Source organism: Somniosus microcephalus, chromosome 32, assembly GCF_052327205.1.
Source record: "Somniosus microcephalus isolate GS21.2 chromosome 32, FLI_Smic_1.0, whole genome shotgun sequence".
NCBI classification, from domain to species: Eukaryota; Metazoa; Chordata; class Chondrichthyes; order Squaliformes; family Somniosidae; genus Somniosus; species Somniosus microcephalus.
The window spans coordinates 6,932,985-6,957,233 of record NC_141018.1 but is presented as its reverse complement, the minus strand read 5'-3'; the positions used below and the strand labels follow the sequence as shown (position 1 = coordinate 6,957,233).

Genomic DNA, 24,249 nt, shown 5'->3' with positions numbered 1-24,249 from the left:
AAAAAATCCTTGATAGAGAGCTGGACCCCTTCCCATAGGGGGGAAATATTCTATCATCAATTCCCATTTTAGAAGCAAATCTCTCAGCATACCGAAGGATTTATACAAGTCAGACATCAACACTTAAGACAACACAGAGTCCTGATCCTTATCGTAGCTTCTGACAGGCAGTGTCAACTCGAAAGAAAACTGCCATCATTGTAGAATTTTATGAGTATATAGCATCAGATAACATGGGAGCACGTCAAGAAATACTGAAAAATACAGCAATCTGACCCCTCTGATCCCCATGGCGCCACGGTCCTAGTTTGACAGTCTATCGAGCAGTTTGTACCCTGCTAGATTAGAATGCCTGGGGACTATTACATTTTTTTTTTAAAAAGGAGAAATTAAAAAGCTTGAACAAAAAACTCGACCTCAAGTTCAAAAAAGTGTTCAAGGAGGGAATAAAACCAACAGAAATACAAAAACTCCAGTCCTACTGAGCCAAAGAACATTTTATCCACAAGTCAAGAATAACTAAGCTTAATAAGTAAGTTAAAAATTATATTCCCTACATGTTTCACACATGGCAAGTAGACTTTGTGCCTACACCAGTACCCAGCTGGTGAGCATTTTAAGATAGGGTAAACAGCACATTTAAAAAGAAATCCAATGGATTGAGCCAGAGGACTGGGATCACTCAGACTTGAGCACGACTCTGAGGTGAGGGGCAGCCTGTCCTGTCCAGCTCCAATGAACAACTCCTGGGGTAAACTGGAAGGGGGCGAGTTAGAGAGAGGAGCTGCTGGGACTATTGGAATCATTGCCGCGAGTTAAGCAGGTTGTGCAGAGCGCTCTACTCACTCTGTCTGTCTGTCCGAGGTTCAGCGGGCTGCGACTGGCCGAGGCTCCCCATACTGTCCGGGAGCGTGCATCATGGGCGTGCACACCCGAGCGCGTGCCCGCGCCCAGCTCCCCGAGCGAGCTTCTCTCGCTCGCTCTCTCTCGCTGTGCGCCTGCGCGGACCTAGCCCCGCCCCCCCCCTCCTTCAGTCTTGGCCACAATGTGGCCAAAGAACTGGCAACAGTGACAATGTTGGACACTGTGACAGGTTTTGACAGAGTGGATACAGAGAGAATCATTGGCCCAGAAATTCGGGTCGGGGGCTTCCCGCGGGTGTAAGCCCCCCCCGACCTGCACTTACCTAGCGCGCCGGCCGTTGAGCTGTGGGCCCGCATGGGATTCCGATCCTGGGTCTCCTCCAGCTGCTGGAGCGCAGTGCTTGTGTATCCCAGGGGCGCAGTTAGCTCGAAGCATCCCCTGGGATCACATGGGCCATGGAGAGCCAATGGTAGCAGGGAAGGCTTCATTCATAAGTTTGAAACCTATAAATACTATAAGCCCCAAAACATCACTAAAACTTAAAATAATTTTTTTTTAAAAATCACATTTTTAAAATAACTATAAATTACATGAAATAACTTTTAAACAATAATTTAAATTTTTGAAAAAATTAATTACATTTACTAACGGGGCTAAAAATAAACTTACCTTTCTTTAAAGTATTTAAAAATATGTAAATGTGGAAAAAATGTTTTAATTTTAATTAATTCACCAGTTACCTTGTTAAAAGCAGGCCTTGCGACTGCTTTTTACATGTCTAACTTCTGGAGACTTACCCTCCTGGAGAAACCTGGAAAAAGAACGTAAGTTCGATGCGCACGCGTAGCCTCTCCCGCGCACGCCTTCGACCTCTCAACCCCTTCTTTCAGGGGAACGGAAGTGCCGGTTTCCCGCGCATGCGCAGTGCATGCACGAAACCGACACTTTCGTTGGGCCTAGGCGTGAGTACCCCGTGCGTACTCACGCGTTGGGACCTGAATTTCTGGGCCAATGTCTCCACTGGTGGGGAGGAGCAGAACTAGAGGCCATCAATATAAAAGCAAAATACTGCGGATGCTGGAAATCTGAAATAAAAACAGAAAATGCTGGAAATACTCAGCAGGTCAGGCAGCATCTGTGGAGAGAGAAACAGTCAACGTTTCAGGTCGATGACCCTTCGTCAGAACTGGAAAAAGTTGGCGATGGAACAGATTTTTAAGCAAGTGTAGGGGCAGGGAAAGGGGAGGAAAGAACAAAAGGGAAGGTCTGTGATAGGATGGAAGGCGAAAGAGATTAAATGACAAAAGGGATGATGGTGCAAGGCAAAAGAAGATGGTAATGGGACAAGTTAAGAAACAAAAGATGGGTCTAGAGGAGGTGTAAATTGCAATGGCAGAAACATCAACAGCTGCCATGTGAAAAAAAATAGGGGCCGAGGTTATGATCTGAAATTGTTGAACTTGATATTGAGTCCGGAAGGCTGTAAAGTGCCTAATCGGAAGATGAGATGCTGTTCCTCGAGCTTACGTTGAGCTTCATTGGAACAGTGTAAGAGCCCGAGGACGGAGAGATCAGAGTGGGAGTGGATAGTCACCAAGAAATCCAACAGGGAATTCAGAAGAAACTTCTTTAAAAAAGAAAAAAGACTTGCATTTCTATAGCACCTTTCATGACCACTGGATGCCCCAAAGCGTTTCACAGCCAATGAAGTACTTTTTTTTTGAAGTGTAGTCACTGTTGTAATGTAGGAAAGGCGGCAGCCAATTTGTGCACAGCAAGCTCCCACAAACAGCAATGTGATAATGACCAGAAATCTGCTTTTTTTTTTTTTAGTTATGTTGGTTGAGGGATAAATATTGGCCCCAGGACACCGGGGATAACTCTACTAATCTTCTTTGAAATAGTGTCACGGGATCTTTTATGTCCACCATCTTTTACCCAAAGAGCGGTGAGAATGTGGAACTTGCTACCACAGGGAGTGGTTGAGGTGAATAGTATCGATGCATTTAAGGGGAGGCTCGACAAACATGAGGGAAAATGGATTGGAAGGTTAGGCTGATAGATTTAGATGAGGAAAGACGGGAGGAGGCGCGAGTGGAGTATGAAGACCAGCATGGACTGGTTGGGCCGAATGGCCTGTTTCTTTGGAATGTGAAGTATCCTTTTGGGGAGGGGGGATCCCACTCCTCACCAGTGGGTACCGCCTCCCTCACAGTGAGAAGAAACCAAAGAACTTGCATTTCTATAGTGCCTTTCATGACCACCAGGCGTCCCAAAGCGCTTCACAGCCACTGAAGTACTTTTTGAAGTGGAGTCACTGTTGTAATGTGGGAAACATGGCAGTCAATTTGTGCACAGCAAGCTCCCACAAACAGCAATGTGATGAGAGTGCAAACACGTGCAGGCTTTAAATAAAGCATCAATTCAGCTTTCAGTCTCTCCCAGGGACATCATGTAACATTGTCCCTCCCCTCACCACCCTGTTTCCGGGTTGCCAACTCTCCAGGATTGTCCTGGAGCCTCCAGCAATTAAAGGTTAATCTCAGTGGGTCACTCCCTCGCCTCCCAGTCAGAAGGTCGTGGGTTCAAGTCCCACTCCAGAGACTTGAGCACAAAACTCCAGGCGGATACTCCAGTGCAGGACTGAGGGGAGTGCTGCACTGTCGGAGGTGCCGTCTTTCAGATGAGACGTTAAACCGAGGCCCCATCTGCCCGCTAAGGTGGATGTAAAAGATCCCCTGGCACAATTTGAAGAGCAGGGAAGTTATCCCTGATGTCCTGGGCTATATTTATCGCTCAATCAAGATCTAAAACAGATTATCTGGTCATTATCACGCTGCTGTTTGTGGGAGCTTGCTGTGCGCAAATTGGCTGCCGTGTTTCCTACATTACAGCGCACGGTGGCATAGTGGTTAGCACTGTTGCCTCACAGCGCCAGGGACCCGGGTTCAAATCCGGCCTCGGGTGACTGTCTGTGTGGAGTTTGCACATTCTCCCCGCGTTTGCGTGGGTTACCTCCGGGTGCTCCGGTTTCCTCCCACAGTCCAAAGATGTGCGGGTTAGGTTGATTGGCTATGATAAATTGACCTTTAGTGTTAGGGGGATTAAATACGTGGGGTTACGGGGAATCGGGTGGGATATGTGTCGGTGCAGGCTCGATGGGCTGAAATGGCCTCTATCTGCACTGTGGGGTTTCTGTGATTCTGTGATTACAACAGTGACTGCACTTCAAAAAGTACTTCATTGGCTGTAAAGTGCTTTGGGATGTCCAATGGTCGTGAAAGGCGCTATATAAATGCAAGTCTTTCCTTTCTTTCCAGGACACTGCAGCAAGCAACACTCGGGAGTAAAATCAAAGGCCGTCCAAAAAGATTGGTGCATTTTTTCATTTCCTTTGAACACTTCTGTTATAAAAATATTGGGGAAGAGAGTCAAGAATCATCCAATTGGGTAATGAGTCTTTTCACTTTCCGATTGGCCGTGGGAAGGTGCTGCGCCGCGAGGATTGATGTGTCGGGCGGCCAATGGCGGAGCGTGAGGCAGGTCATGTGATGAAACCTCCAGAGTTGGTGACCCGAGTCCACCTGCCTCTTCGGGGTATGTTTGTGCTCTCCACGTGCTGTCGGGCCCCCATCGTGGTGAGTAACAGGCTCGCTGTCAAAAACCCCGGCAATGCAGGATCCCCGGGATATGGAATAACCCTCAACACCCCCTCCCTCCCCGTTATCCCGGAGATACAGAACCTACTGCACATCGCTGTGGGATGACCAGTGCCTCCCAACACTGACAAAGTGCATTCATTGTAGAATGTTATGTTTGTCTTAGCGCTCTCAGGTAACCAAGGTGCTGTACAGGTGGGGGAATCAGACAGAACAGGAGTTGGAGGAGGTCAGTGGCGTGGTGGCATTTGGAAATGGACACATTACATCAGCCTGGAACTTGCGGTCCCAATGACGGCGAACTGGCAGCATTCACCGTCATTTCACCTCTGAAACTGACCGCAACTTCAGGATTTAGCGTATGCACAGCCGAACGTGGAAATCCTGATCTAAGGAGAGAAAACCCAGCTTCTCCAGTCTATCCATGTAATTGTCATCTCTCGTCCCTGGAACCATTCTAGTAAATCTCTGCTGTACCCGCCCCAAAGCCTGCACATCCTTCCTAAAGTGTGGTGCCCAGAATTGGGCACAATACCCTAGCTGGGCCGAACTAGTGTTTTATATTGGTTTAACATAACTTCCTGGCTTTTGTACTCCAGGCCTCTATTTATAAAACCAAGGATCCCATTTGTTTTATTAACTGCTTTGTTAACCTGCCCTGCCCCCTTCAAAGATTTGTGCACAAACACCCCTCTGTTCCTGCACCCCCTTTAAAATTGGACCATTTAGCGAGTATTGTTTCTCCTCATTCCTCATACCCAAATGTATCACCTCACACTTTTCTGCATTAAATTTCATCTGCCACATGTCCGCCCATTCCATCAGCCTGTCTATGTACTCTTGAAGTTGATCACTATCCTCTTCACTGTTTACTACACTTCCAAGTTTCGTGTCATCTGCAAATTTCAAAATTGTGCCCTGTACTCCCATGACCAAGTAATTAATATTAAAAACAGCAGTAGTCATGGTGCTGAACCCTGGGGAACTCCACTGTATACCTCCCTCCAGTCTGAAAAACAGCCATTCACCAACTCTCTGTTTTCTATCTCTTAGACAATTTTGTATCCGTGCTGCTACTGCTCCTTTTATCCCATGGGCTTCAATTTTGTTAACAAGCCTAATATGTGGCACTTTATCAAACACTTGTTTAAAATCCATATACACAACCTCAACTGCACTGCCCTCATCCACCCTCTACGTTACCTCATCAAAAAGCTCAATCAAGTTAATCTAAAACAATTTGCCCTTAGCCGATCTGTGCTGGCTCTCCTTTATTAGTCCATGCTTGTCTAAATGGCTGTTAATTTTCTTCTGGATTATTGTTTCTATAAGCTCCCCCTCCCCCCCACCCCACCGACATTAAACTTCTTTCATCCCCTCCCCCTTTTCCCAGCCCCTAAACTTGCTTTCCATTTCCTGCTTTTTCCAGTTCTGACGAAGGGTCTTCGACCTGAAACGTCGACTCTATTTTCTCTCCACGGCTGCTGCCTGGCCTGCTGAGTTTTTCCAGCATTTTCTGTTGTTATTTCCGACATTAAACTGACTGGCCTGTAATTGCCAGGTTTATCCTTCTCCCCTTTTTTTGAACACGGGTGTAACATTTACAATCCTCCAGTCCTCGGGCACTGCCCCTGCATCTAAGATCATCCTTCTGTGCTATTTTCACACCGGCAATAATCCATTTGTTTTGCACTGGTTAACATCACTGTTAAAATAACCGACAAAGGAATTTCCTACAATCAGATTGAGCAGATCGGCAACAATAACGGTGCAGTAATTCCGGTCCCAACGCGTGAGTACGGACGGTGTACTCACACGTGGGCCCGTTGGAAGTGCCGGATTCCAGCATGCACAGCGCATGCGCGGGAAACCGGCATTTCCTCTCCATTGAACTAAGGGGTTAAGAGGTCCAACGCGTGCGCGCAGGACTCTGCGCGCATGCGTTGAACTTCCTTCGTTTAGACAGGTTTGCGCATGTGCAAGGGACTGAACTTTTTGGAAATGAAAAAAGGCATAAGTAGTGGATTCTTGAAGGTAAGTGGTCTATTATTTAAAATTATTACATTTTTTCCATAGCTTCATTGTTTTTAAGGACTTTACAGTAAGGTAAGTTTATTTTTAGACCCGAATTCGTAAAAAAATGTTTTCAAAAATTTTATTAATTGTTTTAAATAGTTTTTTAAAGTTATTTATAGTTTATTTAATTATTGGGATGCTTTTTAAAATTTTAATTAAAGTTAAAAGAGTCTTTTGGGCGCCCGTACTTTTCATGAGTTTGACAGCTCTTACTATCAAACTCATGAATGAGTTTCCCCTCCCCTGATTGGCTGCAGAGTGCTCACCTGATCACAGCTGGCACATCGAACTAACTACGCCGCTGGATCAGGTAAGCACAGCGCGCCGACATCGGAACCGGGCCAGTGACAAGAAATGCAAGCAGGCCCGGGCTTCAGATGTCAGCGCGCAGGGTGAGTGCAGATCGGGGGCTTGCACGCGCGGCAAGCACCTGATCCTAATTTCTGGCCCAACATCTATGCTAATCACAACAGAAAATGTTGGAAAAACCTCAGCAGGCCAGGCAACATCCGTGGAGAGAGAAACAGAGTTAACGTTTCAGGTCAAAACCCTTTATCAAGATATAAAGATAAAGGGTTTTGACCCGAAACGTTGACTCTAATTTCTCTCCACGGATGTTGCCTGGCCTGCTGAGTTTTTCCAGCATTTTCTGTTGTTATTTCGGATTTCCAGCATCTGCAGTATTTTGCTATCGTTATAACATCTGTGCATTGGTCTCAAGCTGAATCACTGACAGTAGTGGCCAATCCCCCGTGGTATTTTCACTTGGGGAGTGAGGCCCAAGTGTAGTTTTTAGGCGATTTTATATTATTTATTAGTTAAATAGCCAAACCTGCAGGAATTTGGGAAGCAGAGTTGGAGTAAAGGAGTTTCTCTGTCGAAGTACCGGGAGATGCAAAAACTGAGGTGCCACATTGCCACCACTGGTGAGTGGGTATAATTACAGCATGACGCGTTTACCGAGGCAGTTTCCATCATCAATGTGGATATTATAACAGAAAACCCTGACTCAAAAGTGTGACAAAATACTTTTGTAGGCACAGACTTGAATTTCAATATATATCAGATAACATAAAAATGGCCCATCGTTATGGTAACAGTGTCAGCTGTAGCTCAGTGGGTCGCACTCTCACCTCTGAGTCAGAAGGTCAGAAGGTTAGAAGGTCGTGGGTTCAAGTCCCACTCCAGCACAAGCCAGCGTGACACTCCAGTGCAGCCCTGAGGGAGTGCTGCACTGTCAGAGGTGCCGTCTTTCGAATGAGATGTTAAACTCAGGTGGACGTAAAAGATCCCATGGCACTATTTCGAAGAAGAGCAGGGGAGTTCTCCAATATTTATCCCTCAACCAACATCACTAAAACAGATTACCTGGTCATTATCACAATGCTGTGTATGGGACCACTTCAAAAGTACTTCATTGGCTGTGAAGTGCTTTGGGACATCCTGAGGTCATGAAAGGTGCTATAGAAATGCAAACCTTTCTAACAGGACATTGCGGAGTGGTCAAAGTTACCACGGATGTCATGGATCACTTTGACCAGGCAGGTTTTAGTGCTGTAGTTGGGACTGGGGGGGCGGGGTGAGGTGGGGAGGGTGGGAGGTGAGCGTGGAGTGACAGCAATGATGTGTTCAAGGACTGAAGAGGAAGGGTAGGTTGGAGGTGGGCAGTAGTTGCAGAGTGGATCCTGATAACTTGCCACTGTCAGCCCAAATCCTGATGGTCATGATCCATAGGGATAAACTCGTGAGAGATCTTATGAAAGTTCCCTTGGTGTTTTTCATGGAAGAGCTAGAGGAAGGGTTCCACCCTGGAACCAGTAATGTGAGGACTTCAGTGCGGTGGCATAGTGGTTAGCACTGTTGCCTCACAGCGCCAGGGACCCGGGTTCAAATCCGGCCTCGGGTGACTGTGCAAACTCCACACAGACATTCTCCCCGTGTTTGCGTGGGTTTCCTCCGGGTGCTCTGGTTTCCTCCCACAGTCCAAAGATGTGCGGGTTAGGTTGATTGGCCATGATAAAAATTGACCCTTAGTGTTAGGGGGGATTAAATACATGGGGTTACGGGGATAGGGCTTGGGTGGGATGGCTGTCGGTGTAGGGACCGGGTGCTAGGGTTTGGATGATCAGCCATGATCTCGTTGAATGGCGGAGCAGGCTCGAAGGGCCAAATGGCCTACTCCTATCTTCTATGTTTCTATGATTCTTATACTAATTGCGTATCAGTAGTTGGAGCTTTGGAGTTAGTCATCATCTCACTCCTCCACTGGTTAAGGTTCTAGGCCGCTCCATTATTGCCAAGCTTTTGATTGTTTTGCCCCATCACTGATGCCTTGTTTAGAAGTCAGCCTGGCCTTGCCATGGACACTGCAGAATATAAATTCTCACTAAAGCCGCTTTTTGTGGGCATAAGGGAGCAAGATTTATCGGTGTAAACTTTGGCAGTGGCTCATGGAACCTGAACTAAACAAGCATCAGTGTAAAAGCAGCTTCAAGTAAATACATCACAAAGGAAGGTGGCTCCACCTATCAGGCATGTTCCCCAAATCCCACCGAGAAGGAATGGGATGGATTAGCGTCCAGGGGTCTTCAGCATGAAACTGGAAGAGCAACTCCGAGGCACACTAGACCAAGTGGAACTGGGAAACTCAAAAGCACAAACATGACATTAGAAAAGTTAGAAATGCTGCAGGCAATGAGTTTTAAAGATAAACGTAACACACAACCTCCTGCTTCCCCAATTGAACACACGCTCCTAGCTTTCCTTATGGCTATAACAACTTGTATTTTTATAGCGCCTTTAATGTAGTAAAACGTCCCAAGGCGCTGCACAGGAGCAATTATCAAACTAAATTTGACACCGAGCCACATAAAGAGATATTAGGACAGGTGACCAAAACTTTGGTCAAAGAGGTCGGTTTTAAGGAGTGTCTTAAAGGAGGAGAGAGAGACGGAGAGGTTTCGGGAGGGAATTTCAGAGCTTAGGGCCTCGGCAGTTGAAGGCACGGCCGCCGATAGAGGGGTGAAGAAAATCAGGGATGTGCAAGAAGGCAGAATTGGAGGAGCGCTGAAAACAAGGAGGAGAACTTTAAAATCGAGGCGTTGCTGGACCGGGAGCCAATGAAGGTCAGTGAGCGCACTTGGTTATGTTGGGAGACAGGCAGCAGAGTTTTGGATAAGCTCAAGTTTACAGAGGGTGCAGTAAGGACAGCATTGGAATAGTCAGGTCTGGAGGTAACAAAGGCCTGGATGAGGGTTTCAGCAGCAGATGAGCTGAGGCGTCCCGGGCGATGTTACGGAGGTGGAAATAGGTGGTCCTGGTGATGGAGAGGATATGGGGTTGGAAGCTCAGCTCAGGGTCAAATAGGACATCGAGGTTGCGAACAATGTGGTTCAGCCTCAGAGAGTGGCCAGAGAGGGGGATGGAGTCGGTGGCTCAGGAAAGGAGTTTGTGGCAGGGACTGAAGACAATGGCTTCGGTCGTCCCAATATTTAACTGGAAGAAATTTCTGCTCATCCAGAACTGGATGTCGGACAAGCAGCCTGACAAATCAGAGGCAGTGGCGGGGTTGAGAGGGCTGGTGGTGAGGTAGAGCTGGGTGTCCTCAGCGTACATATTTTCAGACGATGTCGCCCAGGGGCAGCATAAGCAGCATCTAAATGTGTCAAGCACCTGCCAACAATGAGAGCTGATTGTGGCATTGCAAGGGACAGGGCCAGTGTCTTGTGGAGAGGTTCTGTATGGACTGTTCCTTTACTGGGATTCTTGGGGGAATCAGCGTGACCTACATGCATGTTTTACAATAGTCCTGATTATAACACTATCAACGATATATTACAAATATCTCTAACTTAAATAATAATAATAAATCAACTTTATTGTCATTGTTAGTGCACAAGTGCAGTACAACGAAATGTAGGCTTGCGGCTCCCGAGAGTGTACAGTTAGAGACATTTAAACATACAACATTCATTTGGCTTGTAATACATTAACATAAACATAATAAAGTGCATTGGCAGATGTGCAGGCTTTAGTGTTTATTTGTGGAGTTCAGTAGGATGACAGCCCTGGGAAAGAAGCTGTTCCTAAATCTGGTCGTTCGGGTGCGAATGCATCTGTAGCGTCTCCCAGATGGCAGGAGGGCGAACAGACTGTGGCTGGGGTGGGTAGGGTCTTTGATGATGGTCCGTGACCTCCGTTATGTGTTATGATGTTATGTGATTGTTTTCCATTCAATAGATTTCCATATGATGAATTGATTGACTTATTGTGAATGTTCACCACCTCCTCTCTTCTCTCTCCCCCCTTCCCACCCACTGGATACTGCTTTGAACACCCCCTCAGCAAGGATGAGTTCATTTAGAAGGCAGCCGTGGCCCAAATTAATGTTGCTCCAATGAGTCATAGGTCAGAATGAGGCATTAGTTCGATGACTCAATTACATATAGATTGAACGTGAAACTGATCAAGACTTTGGCCACTGTACAACAACAACTTGTATTTATATAGCGCCTTTAATGTAGTAAAACGTCCCAAGGCGCTGCACAGGAGTATTTTAAGACAAAAATTTTGACACTGAGCCACATAAGGAGAAATTAGGGCAGGTGACGAAAAGCTTGGTCAAAGAGGTAGGTTTTAAGGAGCGTCTTAAAGGAGGAAAGAGGGGTAGCGAGGCGGAGAGGTTTAGGGAGGGAATTCCAGAGCTTAGGGCCCAGACAACAGAAGGCACGACCACCAATGGTTGAGCAATTATAATAATCAGGGATGCTCAAGAGGACAGAATTAGAGGAGCGCAGATATCTCGGGGGGGTTGTGGGGCTGGGGGAGATTAGAGAGAGGGAGGGGCGAGGCCATGGAGAGATTTGAAAACAAGGATGAGAATTTTGAAATTGATGCGCTGCTTAACTGGGAGCCAATGTAGGTCAGCGAGCACAGGGGTGATGGGTGAACGGGACTTGGTGCGAGTTAGGACATGGGGCAGTGTTTTGGATGACCTCAAGTTTACGTAGGGTGGAATGTGGGAGGCCAGCCAGGAGTGTGTTGGAATAGTCAAGTCTAGAGGTAACAAAGGCATGGATGAGGGTTTCAGCAGTGGATAAGCTGAGGCAAGGGCGGAGACGGGCGATGTTACGGAGGTGGAAATAGGCGGTCTTTGTTATGCTGTGGATATGTGGTTGGAAGCTCATTTCAGGGTCAAATATGACACCCAGGTTGCGAACAGTGTGGTTCAGCCTCAAACAGATGTTAGAGTTTGTGGCGGAGACCGAAAACAATGGCTTCGGCCTTCCCAATATTTAATTGGAGAAAATTTCTGCTCATCCAGAACTGTATGTCGGACAAGCAGTCTGACAATTTAGAGACAGTGGAGCGGTCGAGAGAAGAAGTGAGGTAAAGCTGGGTGTCGTCAGCGTACATGTGGAAACTGGCTCTGTGTTTTTGGATGATGTCACCAAGGGGCAACATGTAGATGAGAAATAGGAGGGGGCCAAGGAAAGATCCTTGGGGGACCCCAGAGGTAACGATGCGGGAGTGGGAAGAGAAGCCATTGCAGGTGATTCTCTGGCTACGATTAGATAGATAAGAATGGAACCAGGCGAGTGCAGTCCCACCCAGCTCTGCGACGGTGGAGAGGCGTTGGAGGAGGATGGAGTGGTCAACCATGTCAAAGGCTGCAGACAGGTCAAGAAGGACGAGGAGGGATAGTTTACCTTTGTCACAGTCACAAAGGAGGTCATTTGTGACTTTGATGAGAGCCGTTTCGGTACTGTGGCAGGGGCAGAAACCTGATTGGAGGGATTCAAACATGGAATTGCGGGAAAGATGGGCACGGATTTGGGAGGCGAGAACACGTTCAAGGGCTTTGGAGAGGAAAGGGAGGTTGGAGATGGGGTGGTAGTTTGGAAGGACGGAGGGGTCAAGGTTGTTTTTTTGAGGAGAGGGGTGATGATGGTAGATTTGAGGGAGAGGGGGACAGTACCTGAGGAGAGAGAACCGTTAACAATGTCAGCTAACATGGGAGCCAGAAAAGGAAGTTGGGTTGTCAGCAGTTCAGTGGGAATAGGGTCGAGGGAGCAGGAAGTGGGTCTCATGGACAAGATGAGTGTGGAGAGGTCAAGAGGGGAGATCGGAGAGAAACTGGAGAAAGATGTGAGTTCAGGGCTAGGGCAGGGGGAAACCTTAGAGGAAGTTTGGCCCGGTGGGCTAGGGGAAGGAAGGGAAGTGACAAAAGTCCATGAGCTCCTCACACTTGTTGTTGGAGGTGAGGGTGGAGGAGACAGGGGAGAGGGGTTTAAGAAGACGGTTAGCAGTGGAGAATAGGAGCCGGGGTTTATCTTTGCATTCCAGAATGATTCTGGAATAGTGAGCAGTTTTGGCAGACGAGAGCAGGGCCCGATAATGCTTTATGTGGTCCAGCCAGATCTGGCGGTGAATGGCTAAACCAGTTGTCCGCCATATCCATTCAAGCCTGCGTACCTTGGACTTGAGAGCGAAGATGAGGGCCGTACCAGGGGGACCGGCCAGGGTGAGAGAAATAGTTTTAATAGGGACTCGGGCATCAAAGGTGGTGGTGATGGTGTGGTTGAGCAGATCGGTAGCTGCCAGTGCCAGTGTCTTGTGGCGAGGTTCTGTATGGACTGTTCCCTTACTGGGACTCATAGGGGAAACAGCGTGACCTACATGCATGTTTTACAATAGTCCTGATTATAACACTATCAACGATATATTACAAATATCTCTAACGTAAATGATGTTATGTGATTGTTTTCCATTCGATAGATTTCCATATGATGAATTGATTGACTTATTGTGAATGTTCACCACCTCCTCTCTTTTCCCCCCCCCCCCCTTCCCACCCACTGGATACTGCTTTGAACACCCCCTCAGCAAGGATGAGTTCATTTAAAAGGCAGCCGTGGCCCAAATTAATGTTGCTCCAATGAGTCATAGGTCAGAATCAGGCATTAGTTCGATGAATCAATTACATATAGATTGAACGTGAAACTGATCAAGACTTTGGCCACTGTATAGATATGATGACTATATTCCTCTAACATTTCCATACTGCAGTGTCCAGAATTTTTAAAGCACCGTCTATATAGGGAATAAAAATCTCGCCCCTCGCTCAGTGGCTGCAATTGGAATGACACAGCCCCCTCTAGTGGGATATCCGAGAGTGGCTCGATTTTGAATCTGAACACAGATCAGGGTAGAGCAAGAAATTGACTTCTGTGCTTTAAACAGTCCTCATTTGTTTTAAATTGTGAAGGAATTTGATACAGTGACAAGAGAAAGACTTTTTCCTCTGTTAAAACAGTCTAAAGTACAGAACCAATAAACTTTTGCAATCCAAACGGTCCCTGGTAGCTCCACTTCTGAGGGTGGTTTCATTCGTCCCTTACATCACTTATGCAGTCAGCTGTTTCTTATAGAAGGAATGAATTTCAATGTCCTATCCCTGCTCAGTATCCTCTATTTATTCTATGCTGTTATTTTACACGGTTTCCAGAAAAAACAGGCAATGTGAATAAGGCTCTCATATAGTCAAAAAGGGCGAAAGTCACTTGATGAAAACATTGCCAAGTGGTCAGTGTCCCCAGGAGATTCTCCTGCCCCTGGAATATGATGTATTCTATTTTTACAATAGAGAGGTTTAAAAAGTGTGTAAATGTAACCTGCGCCTTGGCTGATGGAGGGTAAACCCAACTCCATAACTGGACAGCGATCGAGGGCATTGAAAGTAGCGGAAGGGACGAATAGTACCTTCTTCCTAGTTGATGCACAGTTTCTGAAGGCACATGGGGGTCCAGCTCAAACACACTGCAAGGGAGAGAGAGAGATTGCTAACCAGCTGTGAAGGGCAGGGTGTATAGGAAGCCTTCATTTCATGAACCTAAAGAGCAGGACCTGGGTGGCGTGCCATGGAAGACAGTGTAGAAGATAATAGGCTGCCATCTGGAGATTCACTACCCAATATTAAAACTATACTGGAACAACACTAATTACTCATTTTGTGGTAAATCTGAAAATGAGTGACTGAAAAGAGAGGAATTTTACCAACATTTTACAATGTTCTTAGAATTTCTTGATTAGACACCAATTTGCTAAACGGTGCAAGAATAAAGAGGTTAAATATACATCAGGCAAACGCTTTGTTCTAGAAAATAATCTGTTTCAGAGAGCTCTTCAGCCAAAATCGAATAAAACTCTTCAAGTCCAAGTCTGAAGTCGCTTTGCTCTCCCCTCCACACCACCTGCATTGTTTGGGTGAAAAGCTCCACTCCTGGGAATCCCCACCCTCCACACCACTGCTTGTCTCAACTATTTTTTGGAAGGAATGTCACATTTTCCCCTACTATCCCAGTTAGTTTACATTTCACACGGCTAGACCAGTGTGGGCCAATACATCATCCAATAGCCACACGTGGCTAATTGCATTCGATTGGTACATAAAAACTGAGTAACAGACACCATCGCTGGGAATGTGATCTCAATACTCATTTCAGTGTGTGTTTGTTGGTAAAATGGTAAAACGAAAAGCAGAGTGTGCGAGGTTTTTGATCATTGTGAGTGCTTTACTTCCTTGGTGGCAATATTTAAGTAAATATACACAAAGCCCGTGGCTAAAACCACAGCCACACCTGTGGTTAGTCAGCGCTTTCTACTGAACAGAGCTACACAATAGTCACTGATTGCAGCAGTAGATCATTGCACATGCAAGCTTTATTTTTTGCTCAGCAAGGTATCTGACCCGAAGAAACGCATCACCATACTGAGCCATTTCTAAACAAAGCTATTGAGAAGTTCACACAGGCTGTTCAATATGGAGTGCACGCTCTCCCCACTCACCTAAATCCAGAGCTTCGGCACGGGCTGTGGAATGAAATGTGTCCTATAATGAACGCCCCAAATCCCACTATAAAAATGAAGTGAAGTCAGAATTCCGTTCAGTCGCCTTCAAAGATCTTTCGTGACCTCCGGACGTCCCAAAGCACTTTACAGCCAATGAAGTACTTTTTGAAGTGGAGTCGCTGTTGTAATGTAGGAAACGCGGCAGCCAATTTGCGCACAGCAAGCTCCCACAAACAGCAACGTGATAATGACCAGCTCATCTGTTTAAGGGTCGTTTGGTTGGTTGAGGGATAAATATTGGACAGGGCACAGGGAAAACTCCCCAGCTCTTCTCAACAGGGACAGAGCTACAACTAAGAGCTTAATAATGGGAATGGAATGTAGTTACACAGTCCATATTTACAGCCTCCAATGAATTAAATCAAACTTGTAGAAAAACATCTAGTTTTGAAAACAATTAAGGGTTGAATATGATAACTGTCTTTCCATTGAAATCACATCTCAGGCTGGCTAATCTCGCTCAACAGAATCTTTTGTAGTTCACAGTGCCATTGACAGCCCGGATCAGACATACTATGTACAGGCAACTGGATCATGGAGCATTTCCCTATAGCTTAGAATGGGTTAAAGGCTTCTGAAACAAACAAATGAATAGATTTTCTGGTAATAATCTTCAGATTATCACAGTAAATCTGTAGTTAACTGCATCATGAATCCTTCTGGTGGTGGGTAGCATGCTGCGGGATGGAGTTGAGGACACTCGTGTCGAAGACAGAGTCTCGGTTAAGGAGAGCAGTCACTGTTGGGGTTGTCCATGAGGGTCCTGACATTCCAGGTCCTGAACTTCATTTTAAAGGGTGGAAGATGCCTGTGCGTGAATTCTTTTAACGTGGGGTGGCCGTTGCACACCAGCTACCACACGGGCTTGACAGAGCAAGGACTTGGTCCAATGGCAAGGGGATCCAGGATGATTGGAGACCAGGCTCTGCTACAACGGCCTAGCACACACACACACACATACTCCTACTGTCCTCCTCCCCACAGGTCCTCTCTGCCTGGGTTTCGTAGGATGAGCCTTGACAGCGGAGAGGTCTGGGAAGAGGCTGTTGAGCCATGATCCCCTTCTGTAAGGAGATCATGGCTCAACAGCAAGATGATCACTATTGATCATGACACCTGTTGCTCAAAATAAACCTGCCCTCAGTAACCGTTGTATAAAATAACATACATGAGATGAAATCTAGACCAGCAGTTCTCAAACTATTTTGGCTGAAGGACTCCTGTTCAAATGGATCAGTAATCACCCCCTCCCCCCCATCCACCAAATTACTATATAATAATCAATGTTCCCTCTAATTTATTTTGGCCTGCGCGGCCCCTTTAATGGGCTGCGCGGGCCGTTCAAAATTCCACGCATACATGGTTTTACTATTTAAAAGCCAGCTCACCGGCTGCGCGGGACTTGCAAAGCGCTGTGCGGCCGCACAGCTTAAAGGGAACATTGCTCATAATATAAAAGTGCTGCAGGTCGAGTCTTTTTAATAATGCTTTTAGGAAAACAGGTATTTACTTAAGCTATCAGTGAGATGGGTGTGCCTGCTTCTCACACCAATTCTGGGGACTCCGCAGCAACAGACGGCCACTATTAGCCACTTAGGGCTGGACAATTTTTAAAGCAGTCAGCAGGCTGGCCAAGGTGAGCGAGGACACGAGCGCCCATGTACATGCTGGGATGCTGCTGGAAGCGTGACTCACCGTCACACTGGCATGTTCTGTAACAGCTGCTCTGTGGGATCGTATGGGTTGTCGTGAACACATTCATGGACGTGTTTGAAGGGCCCCGCAGGCGCTCTGAACACTTGTCGGGAGGCTGGCACAGGGAGAGGAATCGGCTGGACCGGCAGGGAGCGCTCATTGCAAAGAGAGAGCGAGCTGTGGGCCTCTGTGAGGAGGAGGGCCCAGCCATTCAGAATTATTCGCAAGAACTGACTCAGTGTCGGTTTTATAAAGAGGACCAGGCTTGAAATTAATTCGGGTCGCAGCCCCCTAGAAAGTCTCTACAGACACCAGTTTGAGAAACATTGATCTAGACAGTATTCTCATCTGATGATTTATAATCCTCAAGGTTTGCCTAAACCCCGTAACGTGATTACTCCCTGGTAAACGCCCCCAGGCACTGTTATTACAATTATCACAACTGTTAATTGTTACATAGAATACATCAGCAGAGGTTCCTGCTGTGACTCAGCTTGGCTCGGAGTATAAAGCATGATTATTTGTTTGATTAAGCAATGCTTTGTCTGTTTCTCAGCCTCTGAGCATCCAGCTCACGTTTAACAGATACAAAGGAGGCAAAATATTTTCACATACAAATCTCTGCTGGTTTGTTGATTAATAGATTGAAGCTGGCCGTTTAGAATTAACCTCAACTTCTGGTTTAGTTAAAAAAAATTGATGTGTAAAGCTAGATTAGTATAATCCTTTTCTAAAGGATAACAAACGATCAGTGAATTTAGTACCACAGCTGTTGCAAGAGAGGGACCATTAGGAGCGTCTCGTAAATGCAGAAACACGGTCCAACTAGTCAACAGCTACACCATTTCAGCAGCAAATCAGTGCCTGGAATGTGCAACCTCCTTATGTTCCACCAGGTATCTGACACACACAAACCCATCACCATGCTCAGCCATCACCAAACAAAGCTGCTGAGAAATCCACACTGTGTCCATTTTTAAAAATTCGTTTATGGGATGTGGGCGTCGCTGGCAAGGCCAGCCCAGCATTTATTGCCCATCCCTAATTGCCCTCGAGAAGGTGGTGGTGAGCCGCCTTCTTGAACCGCTGCAGTCCGTGTGGTGAAGGTACTCCCACAGTGCTGTTAGGGAGTTCCAGGATTTTGACCCAGCGACGATGAAGGACCGCGATATACTTCCAAGTCAGGATGGTGTGTGACTTGTGTAATGATCAGTAACATGTCATTCTAGAATGGTACACTAGGTGGCGCTGTATGTATATATAAGACTAGGCTACCCACAAGGCAGTAGTCAAGATGGAGGCCTGCACACTAGTCCACGAGGTGGTACAGGTCACGGGTTTGGGAGGTGCTGCCAAAGAAGCCTTGGCAAGTTGCTGCAGTGCATCTTGTAGATGGTACACACTGCAGCCATGGTGCGCCGGTGGTGGAGGGAGTGAATGTTTAAGGTGGTGGATGGGGTGCAAATCAAGCAGGCTGCTTTGTCCTGGATGGTGTCGAGCTTCTTGAGTGTTGTTGGAGCTGCACTCATCCAGGCAAGTGGAGAGTATTCCATCACACTCCTGACTTGTGCCTTGTAGATGGTGGAAAGGCTTTGGGGAGTCAGGTGAGACACCGCAGAATACCTAGCCTCTGCCCTGCTCTTGTTGCCACAGTATTTCTGTGGCTGGTCCAATTAACTTTCTGGTTAACGGTAACCCCCCAGGATGTTGATGGTGGGGGATTCGGTGATGGTAATGCCGTTGAATGTCAAGGGGCAGTGGTTCGGCTCTCGCTTTTTGGAGATAGTCATTGGCGTGCATACTCTCTCCCCATAAGGACACAGCCCACTTACCTATATCCAGAGAGCTTAGGCACAAGCTGTACAATGAGGGGTGTCTGCTAATGAATGTCACAAATGTAGTGGGCCTTTTAAGAACTACAACTGATAATGAGAATGGAGTGCATTTGCCTTGTAGTTCGATGATCCATTGTTGCAGCTTCCAATGAATTGTTATGGAGAGCTATTTTAAAGTGTTAATAGACATAGAAAAGTACAGATGCAACTTTTTAAATCATTCATTCCACAAAAATGGAAATGATGCCTCATCTGAACGACCGCCAATTCTTGGACTATATTATAAAAAGTTAATTATTTCCAGAACACAGTCCATAGATTTCCCCCCACTGATATGAAATATCCAGGACAGGAACTTTTTCCCCTTTTTAAAGTTCAACCCACAGTAGATTTGTGACTTTAAAAATAAAAACATCCATTCAAATCCTGTAATATACACTTCACCGTCAATAGATACTTCTCTCAGTGCAGCCAGCCATTAGTATTTATGCTGGTTATAAACAGCCATTGTCAAAATGCTGGAGACCAGCAGGAAATGTTTTGGTAAAGACAACAGCAGTTTGATGGTCAGTGCAAATTTCAGGAATGCTATTTTCACACCCCTCATCCATGTTCAGATTTCCCTACATATCTTGTATCGATGCGCTGACCCCACGAGTCATTTAATGAGATGCAGAGAGCAGCAGAATAGCTCTTCATTTTCAGGGGAAGTCTCTGATACGGCTCTGGGCTCGCTCTTTGGTGGAGTTTATTTATATTTTTGAAAGCCACTGGAGAATAAATTCACAGCGAGCACTACAGCCTCCTCTGTTGTGCTCAGGATATGAATCCAGGAATGGAGCATCAACGGAAAGCTGTCGACTTACTGACGGACCATCCGTCTCCAGTCCCATTCACACAAATCAGGAAGTTGCCCATTTTTGTAAGTGCGTATAAGATGTAAATCGGACTCTCTGTACCAATAAACCAGGTAGTGCAGTATTTTATAAAATATGAAAACTCCTAAAGGCACTTCATTGTAGCAAAGTCATTTTAATTGTCAGAACCACAAAGCAAGTTTTCTTTATGCTTCACCAGAAAAAACGAACAGACAAAAAACGGTGTGCTTCTGTTAACGTGTCAATACGAACTGCTATGAAAACAAACAGACTAATATTTAAATGTCACAAAAATTAAAGTCAACATTCAGCGTCAACAAAACATTCATTTTCCTGCTTTCTCCAGGTGCTGGACGTACAGATCTACGACACTCGTAACAGCCTGTGTGGAAAGTATCAGCAATAACTCATGCTCCAGATACATCGATATGGCTACACATATTCAGGCATGACACGAGATCTTTCCATACCATTCACTCCAGGGAATTCTGATAATTATATATTTCAAGTCACAAGGACTGTACACCACTGTATAACCGTTTACTTCAACCCTTTGAGGACCACAGTAAACAAAGTGCACTAAAGGAGAGGCTTCGTGATGCACTTGCAGCTCACATATGCGTCCCTCCAATCTCCTGCAGTCAAATAAGGATGGACTATTATGGGCAACTGAACTCAACCAAGACATCAAAAAAGTAAAATAATCTTGGTCCGGTTCCAGTCAAACTCAACTAAGTTCATGAAACAAATTGCCTTTTTAAATATGGTGTGACTTCACTGAAACATACACTTCCCTTGGCACATGTTGCCCTTCCTTAAGACCGAGCAGGAGTTGCAGTGAAGTGGGAATTAGGGCAAGATCTTCCACCCATTCACAGTTAACGGACAGGAAATTCAGGGCTCAAAGTCATCCCAGAGGCCATCAAAACCGAAGTGTGTACAAGATCCGATTCAATGTCATTGCAAGATACAGGCTAGAAGTTGCGAGGTGCAATTTGTGGCTGTAATATGGACAGGAACAAAGTCCAAGTTCCACAGATGAACCAATGTAACATATTTCAAATTCCACTTTGCAACAGGTTTCAAGAGATTGCGACAGATAATGCGCATTATAGAACCTGCAAATGACATTTTGTACAAAACAGGTAGAAGGTGATATGACAGAATAATTCCCATTCTGTAACAAAATCGAATGGCCTGAATGACGTTATTCACAATGTTAGAATGATCACTGTACAATGAAGTTCACTCTGACTGTAAACATGCAATCGTACTTCTGGTGAATAATCTTAATGGAAGCAAAGCTTAAATCAAGATTTAACACCAAGGTTTTCAAAACACACAATATTGTAGTGAATTGATAGTCTGAGCAAGGATGGCTAAAATATATCAAATAGCCCATTTTCCCTTTTCCCCATCATTTAGAAGGAAAATCACATGCAGAAATATTTTAAGGCAAACCTTCCCACCCCTCCCCAACATAGAATACAAATTGTTTTTGGTTGTTAAGGAAGCCTGCTTCCCAAAATACTGATATGAAAAACACAAGTAAAGGATGAAAGACAATGCATACACTTGGAAATCACACTGGACAAGATCTCTAAATAACACTGCTGCCACAAGTATTGGAATTGGTCCCATGATTGACTACAGTAACTAGAACTGACATTTTTTTTGCCATCAGAAAGAGGAGACGGTTAGCACAGTGTTCCAAGTGCTGGTACCGGACATATTTATATCAGTCTGAGGGTTAGTTTGACACAATCTTTCCACTGTGTGCGGTTATGGGGAAATATGCCCAGCATATTTCTTCCATGATGGCAGACAAGATTTATCGTTAGGACGAACAGCAAGTATTGTTTTCTTTAAATCGGATTGCTAAAGAGAGCCACTCGACTCCATAGAACATTCAGTTGAAAGTGGAGCCCCGCTAACAGGGCTACTTAGAAGCCAAAAGGTGGGCTTGCTTACAAAGCGGGATGAGTAATCCATGTCTGAACCCCCACCTCCTCAAAGCTGCCCACCTTCTGGCTCAGCCCAGAACCAGGGAACTGTTGTCCAACAGCAGCAGTCAGATTCGCGTGCCAGGTAGCCCTGGGAACAAACCCATCAGCACCGAGCTGGAAAGCAAGCGTTGCGCTTCTGTTCCTGGGCTGTGCTCATGGGTTTAGTTATTCAACGAGGCTCGTGGGTCAATAAGGTGGGGCTCAATGTGCAGTTAGGTGTCCTCATCATCATCGCTAATGACATCCCTCCTTTCAGGGTTTGCAGTTTCACGTTCCCGTAGAAAATCCTGGCGGATTGCTTCCAGTTCGCTCAGTTCCTGGCGCACTTTCTCCAGGTGGAAAGCTCTACGATTCTGGATTAGCCGCATTGGAAAGGGATTCATGTCCACAAAGGCAATATTGGTAAGTTTTCTAGAACACAAAACAGCAATTAGAATTCTGGAAACAATTTTGGTGAAACATTTGATTGTGTTTTTTCTCTTCCACCACCCCCACCCCCCCCTCCCTCCCCTTTTTATAATTTTGTTCTTAACAGCAGGAATGGTGGGAAAAATCACTCCTGGCCAAGCTCAGCCTCAGTCACAGAATCCCCTCGTTAAAGTACAAAGGAGGAGGTGAGGAATCGTGGCCCATCTTGACCATTCACAGGATCCGTGAGGGCATTTGTCCACAAATCCACATATTCCACTCAGAATGCAGAATATCGTGGAGGTTCAAAAGAAAGGACTGACTATCTATCACGTTCTTTGGTTCTTCAGGTGTCAACCGTGGCTCAGTGGGCCGCACTCTCGCCTTGGAATCAGAAGGTCGTGGGTTCAAGTCGCACACCAGAGGCTTGCACACACAAACCAGGCTGACACTCCAGTGCAGTGCTGAGGGAGTGCTGCACTGTCGGAGGTGCCGTCTTTCGCATGAGACGTTAAACCAAGACTCCATCTGCTCTCTCAGGGATTTAAAAGATCCCATGGCACTATTTCAAAGAAGAACAGGAGAGTTCTCCCCGGTGTCCTGGCCAATATTTATCCCATAACCAACATCACTAAAACATGATCTGGTCATTCTCACAATGCTGTTTGTGGGAGCTTGCTGTGCGCACATTGGCTGGCTGCCGCTTTGACTACATTAAGAAGTACTTCATTGGCTGTAAAGCGCTTTGGGACTTCCTGAGGTTGTGAAAGGCGCTGTAGAAATACAAGTCTTTCTTTTTACTACCTTAACCAGTCCACAAAGGGCCCTTCAGCTTGGCCTGGTAAATATAGAAGACACATTCGGACTAGGCTACACCAGCTCAGTAATGAAACCCATTCCCAGTGGGTGGCTGCCAGCTGTCTGATTTCAGTCATGAGTTTGCAGCTTTTAATTCGCTATTTTCAGAAACCCTCATGTCCTTTTATTGCCTCAGTAAAATTATATATTACCCACCAGATTTCCTCTCTTTCCAGCTTTTCCATAAAACCTATCCAGCCCCCTTTTTATTCCCTCCCCTTTTCTCACTCCTCTTCCAGTCATCAGTTCTGATGAAGGCTACACACCCAAAACATTAAGCTCTGAAGAAAGCAAGCTGCGATGGGGTTCTGTAGCCTCTGGTAGCCACAGCATTTTTAATTGCTCCTAACCAGCTCGTCACCACTCATCAGCTCCACACTCATTGATATCACCAAAGAAGAAACAATCATGCTGAGAAAGGAAGGCACCGATGCAATAGTTAAAGAGCAAGCGAGAGAAGCAGACCATTTGGTTCTGAAAAGGTTTTTGAAATTATTTTCATCTATGGTTATTATGGGAGCACTGTATTTAGTACAAATTTAAAAGGATTGGTGATAAGGCACTTGTTTGGTGCTATGCTTGACCAATGGGTTGAGGCAAGAACATCTCACTATGTTTCAAAACGTTTACGAAACCAACACAGTAAAGGAACCTAAACTGCTCGTTTATCTGCAGCAACTCGTCAAGGCTTCTTCGGCAGCACCTCCCAAACCCGACCTCTTCCACCTAGAAGGACAAGGGCAGCAGGCGCATGGGAACACCGCCCCCTCCAAGTTCCCCTCCAAGTCTCTCACCATCCTGACTTGGAAATATATCGGCCGTTCCTTCATCGTCGCTGGGTCAAAATCATGGAACTCCCTCCCTAACAGCACTGTGGGAGCACCTTCACCACACGGACTGCAAGAAGGCGGCTCACCACCACCTTCTCGAGGGCAATTAGGGATGGGCAATAAATGCCGGCCTTGCCAGCTACGCCCAAATACCACAAATGAATAAAAAAAAGTATTTTCTGATTTTTAATTTAAATTGGGTGATAGAATGATAACAGCACATCCAGGTT

At 45.9% G+C, this 24,249-nt stretch overlaps 2 protein-coding genes across 3 annotated transcripts in view; both read right to left on the bottom strand.

The window, feature by feature from the left end:
* Nucleotides 1-989, bottom strand: part of LOC147097248 (death-associated protein kinase 2-like) — a 163,396-nt gene extending 162,407 nt beyond the window's left edge. Inside the window, exon 1 of one of the 2 annotated variants that reach the window (XM_085972039.1) lies at nucleotides 847-989. The gene's annotated coding sequence lies outside the window, so the exon portion shown is untranslated. The remainder of the gene's footprint in view (nucleotides 1-846) is intronic. The other variant, XM_085972041.1, reaches the window with a different exon arrangement.
* A 19,066-nt stretch (nucleotides 990-20,055) lies between these two features.
* The window catches only part of tbc1d2b (TBC1 domain family, member 2B), a 106,514-nt gene continuing 102,320 nt past the window's right edge, over nucleotides 20,056-24,249 (bottom strand). The window contains exon 12 of the mRNA XM_085972038.1: nucleotides 20,056-22,334. Within this exon, the coding sequence (XP_085828164.1) occupies nucleotides 22,136-22,334 (199 nt within the window). The 3' untranslated portion in view covers nucleotides 20,056-22,135. The remainder of the gene's footprint in view (nucleotides 22,335-24,249) is intronic.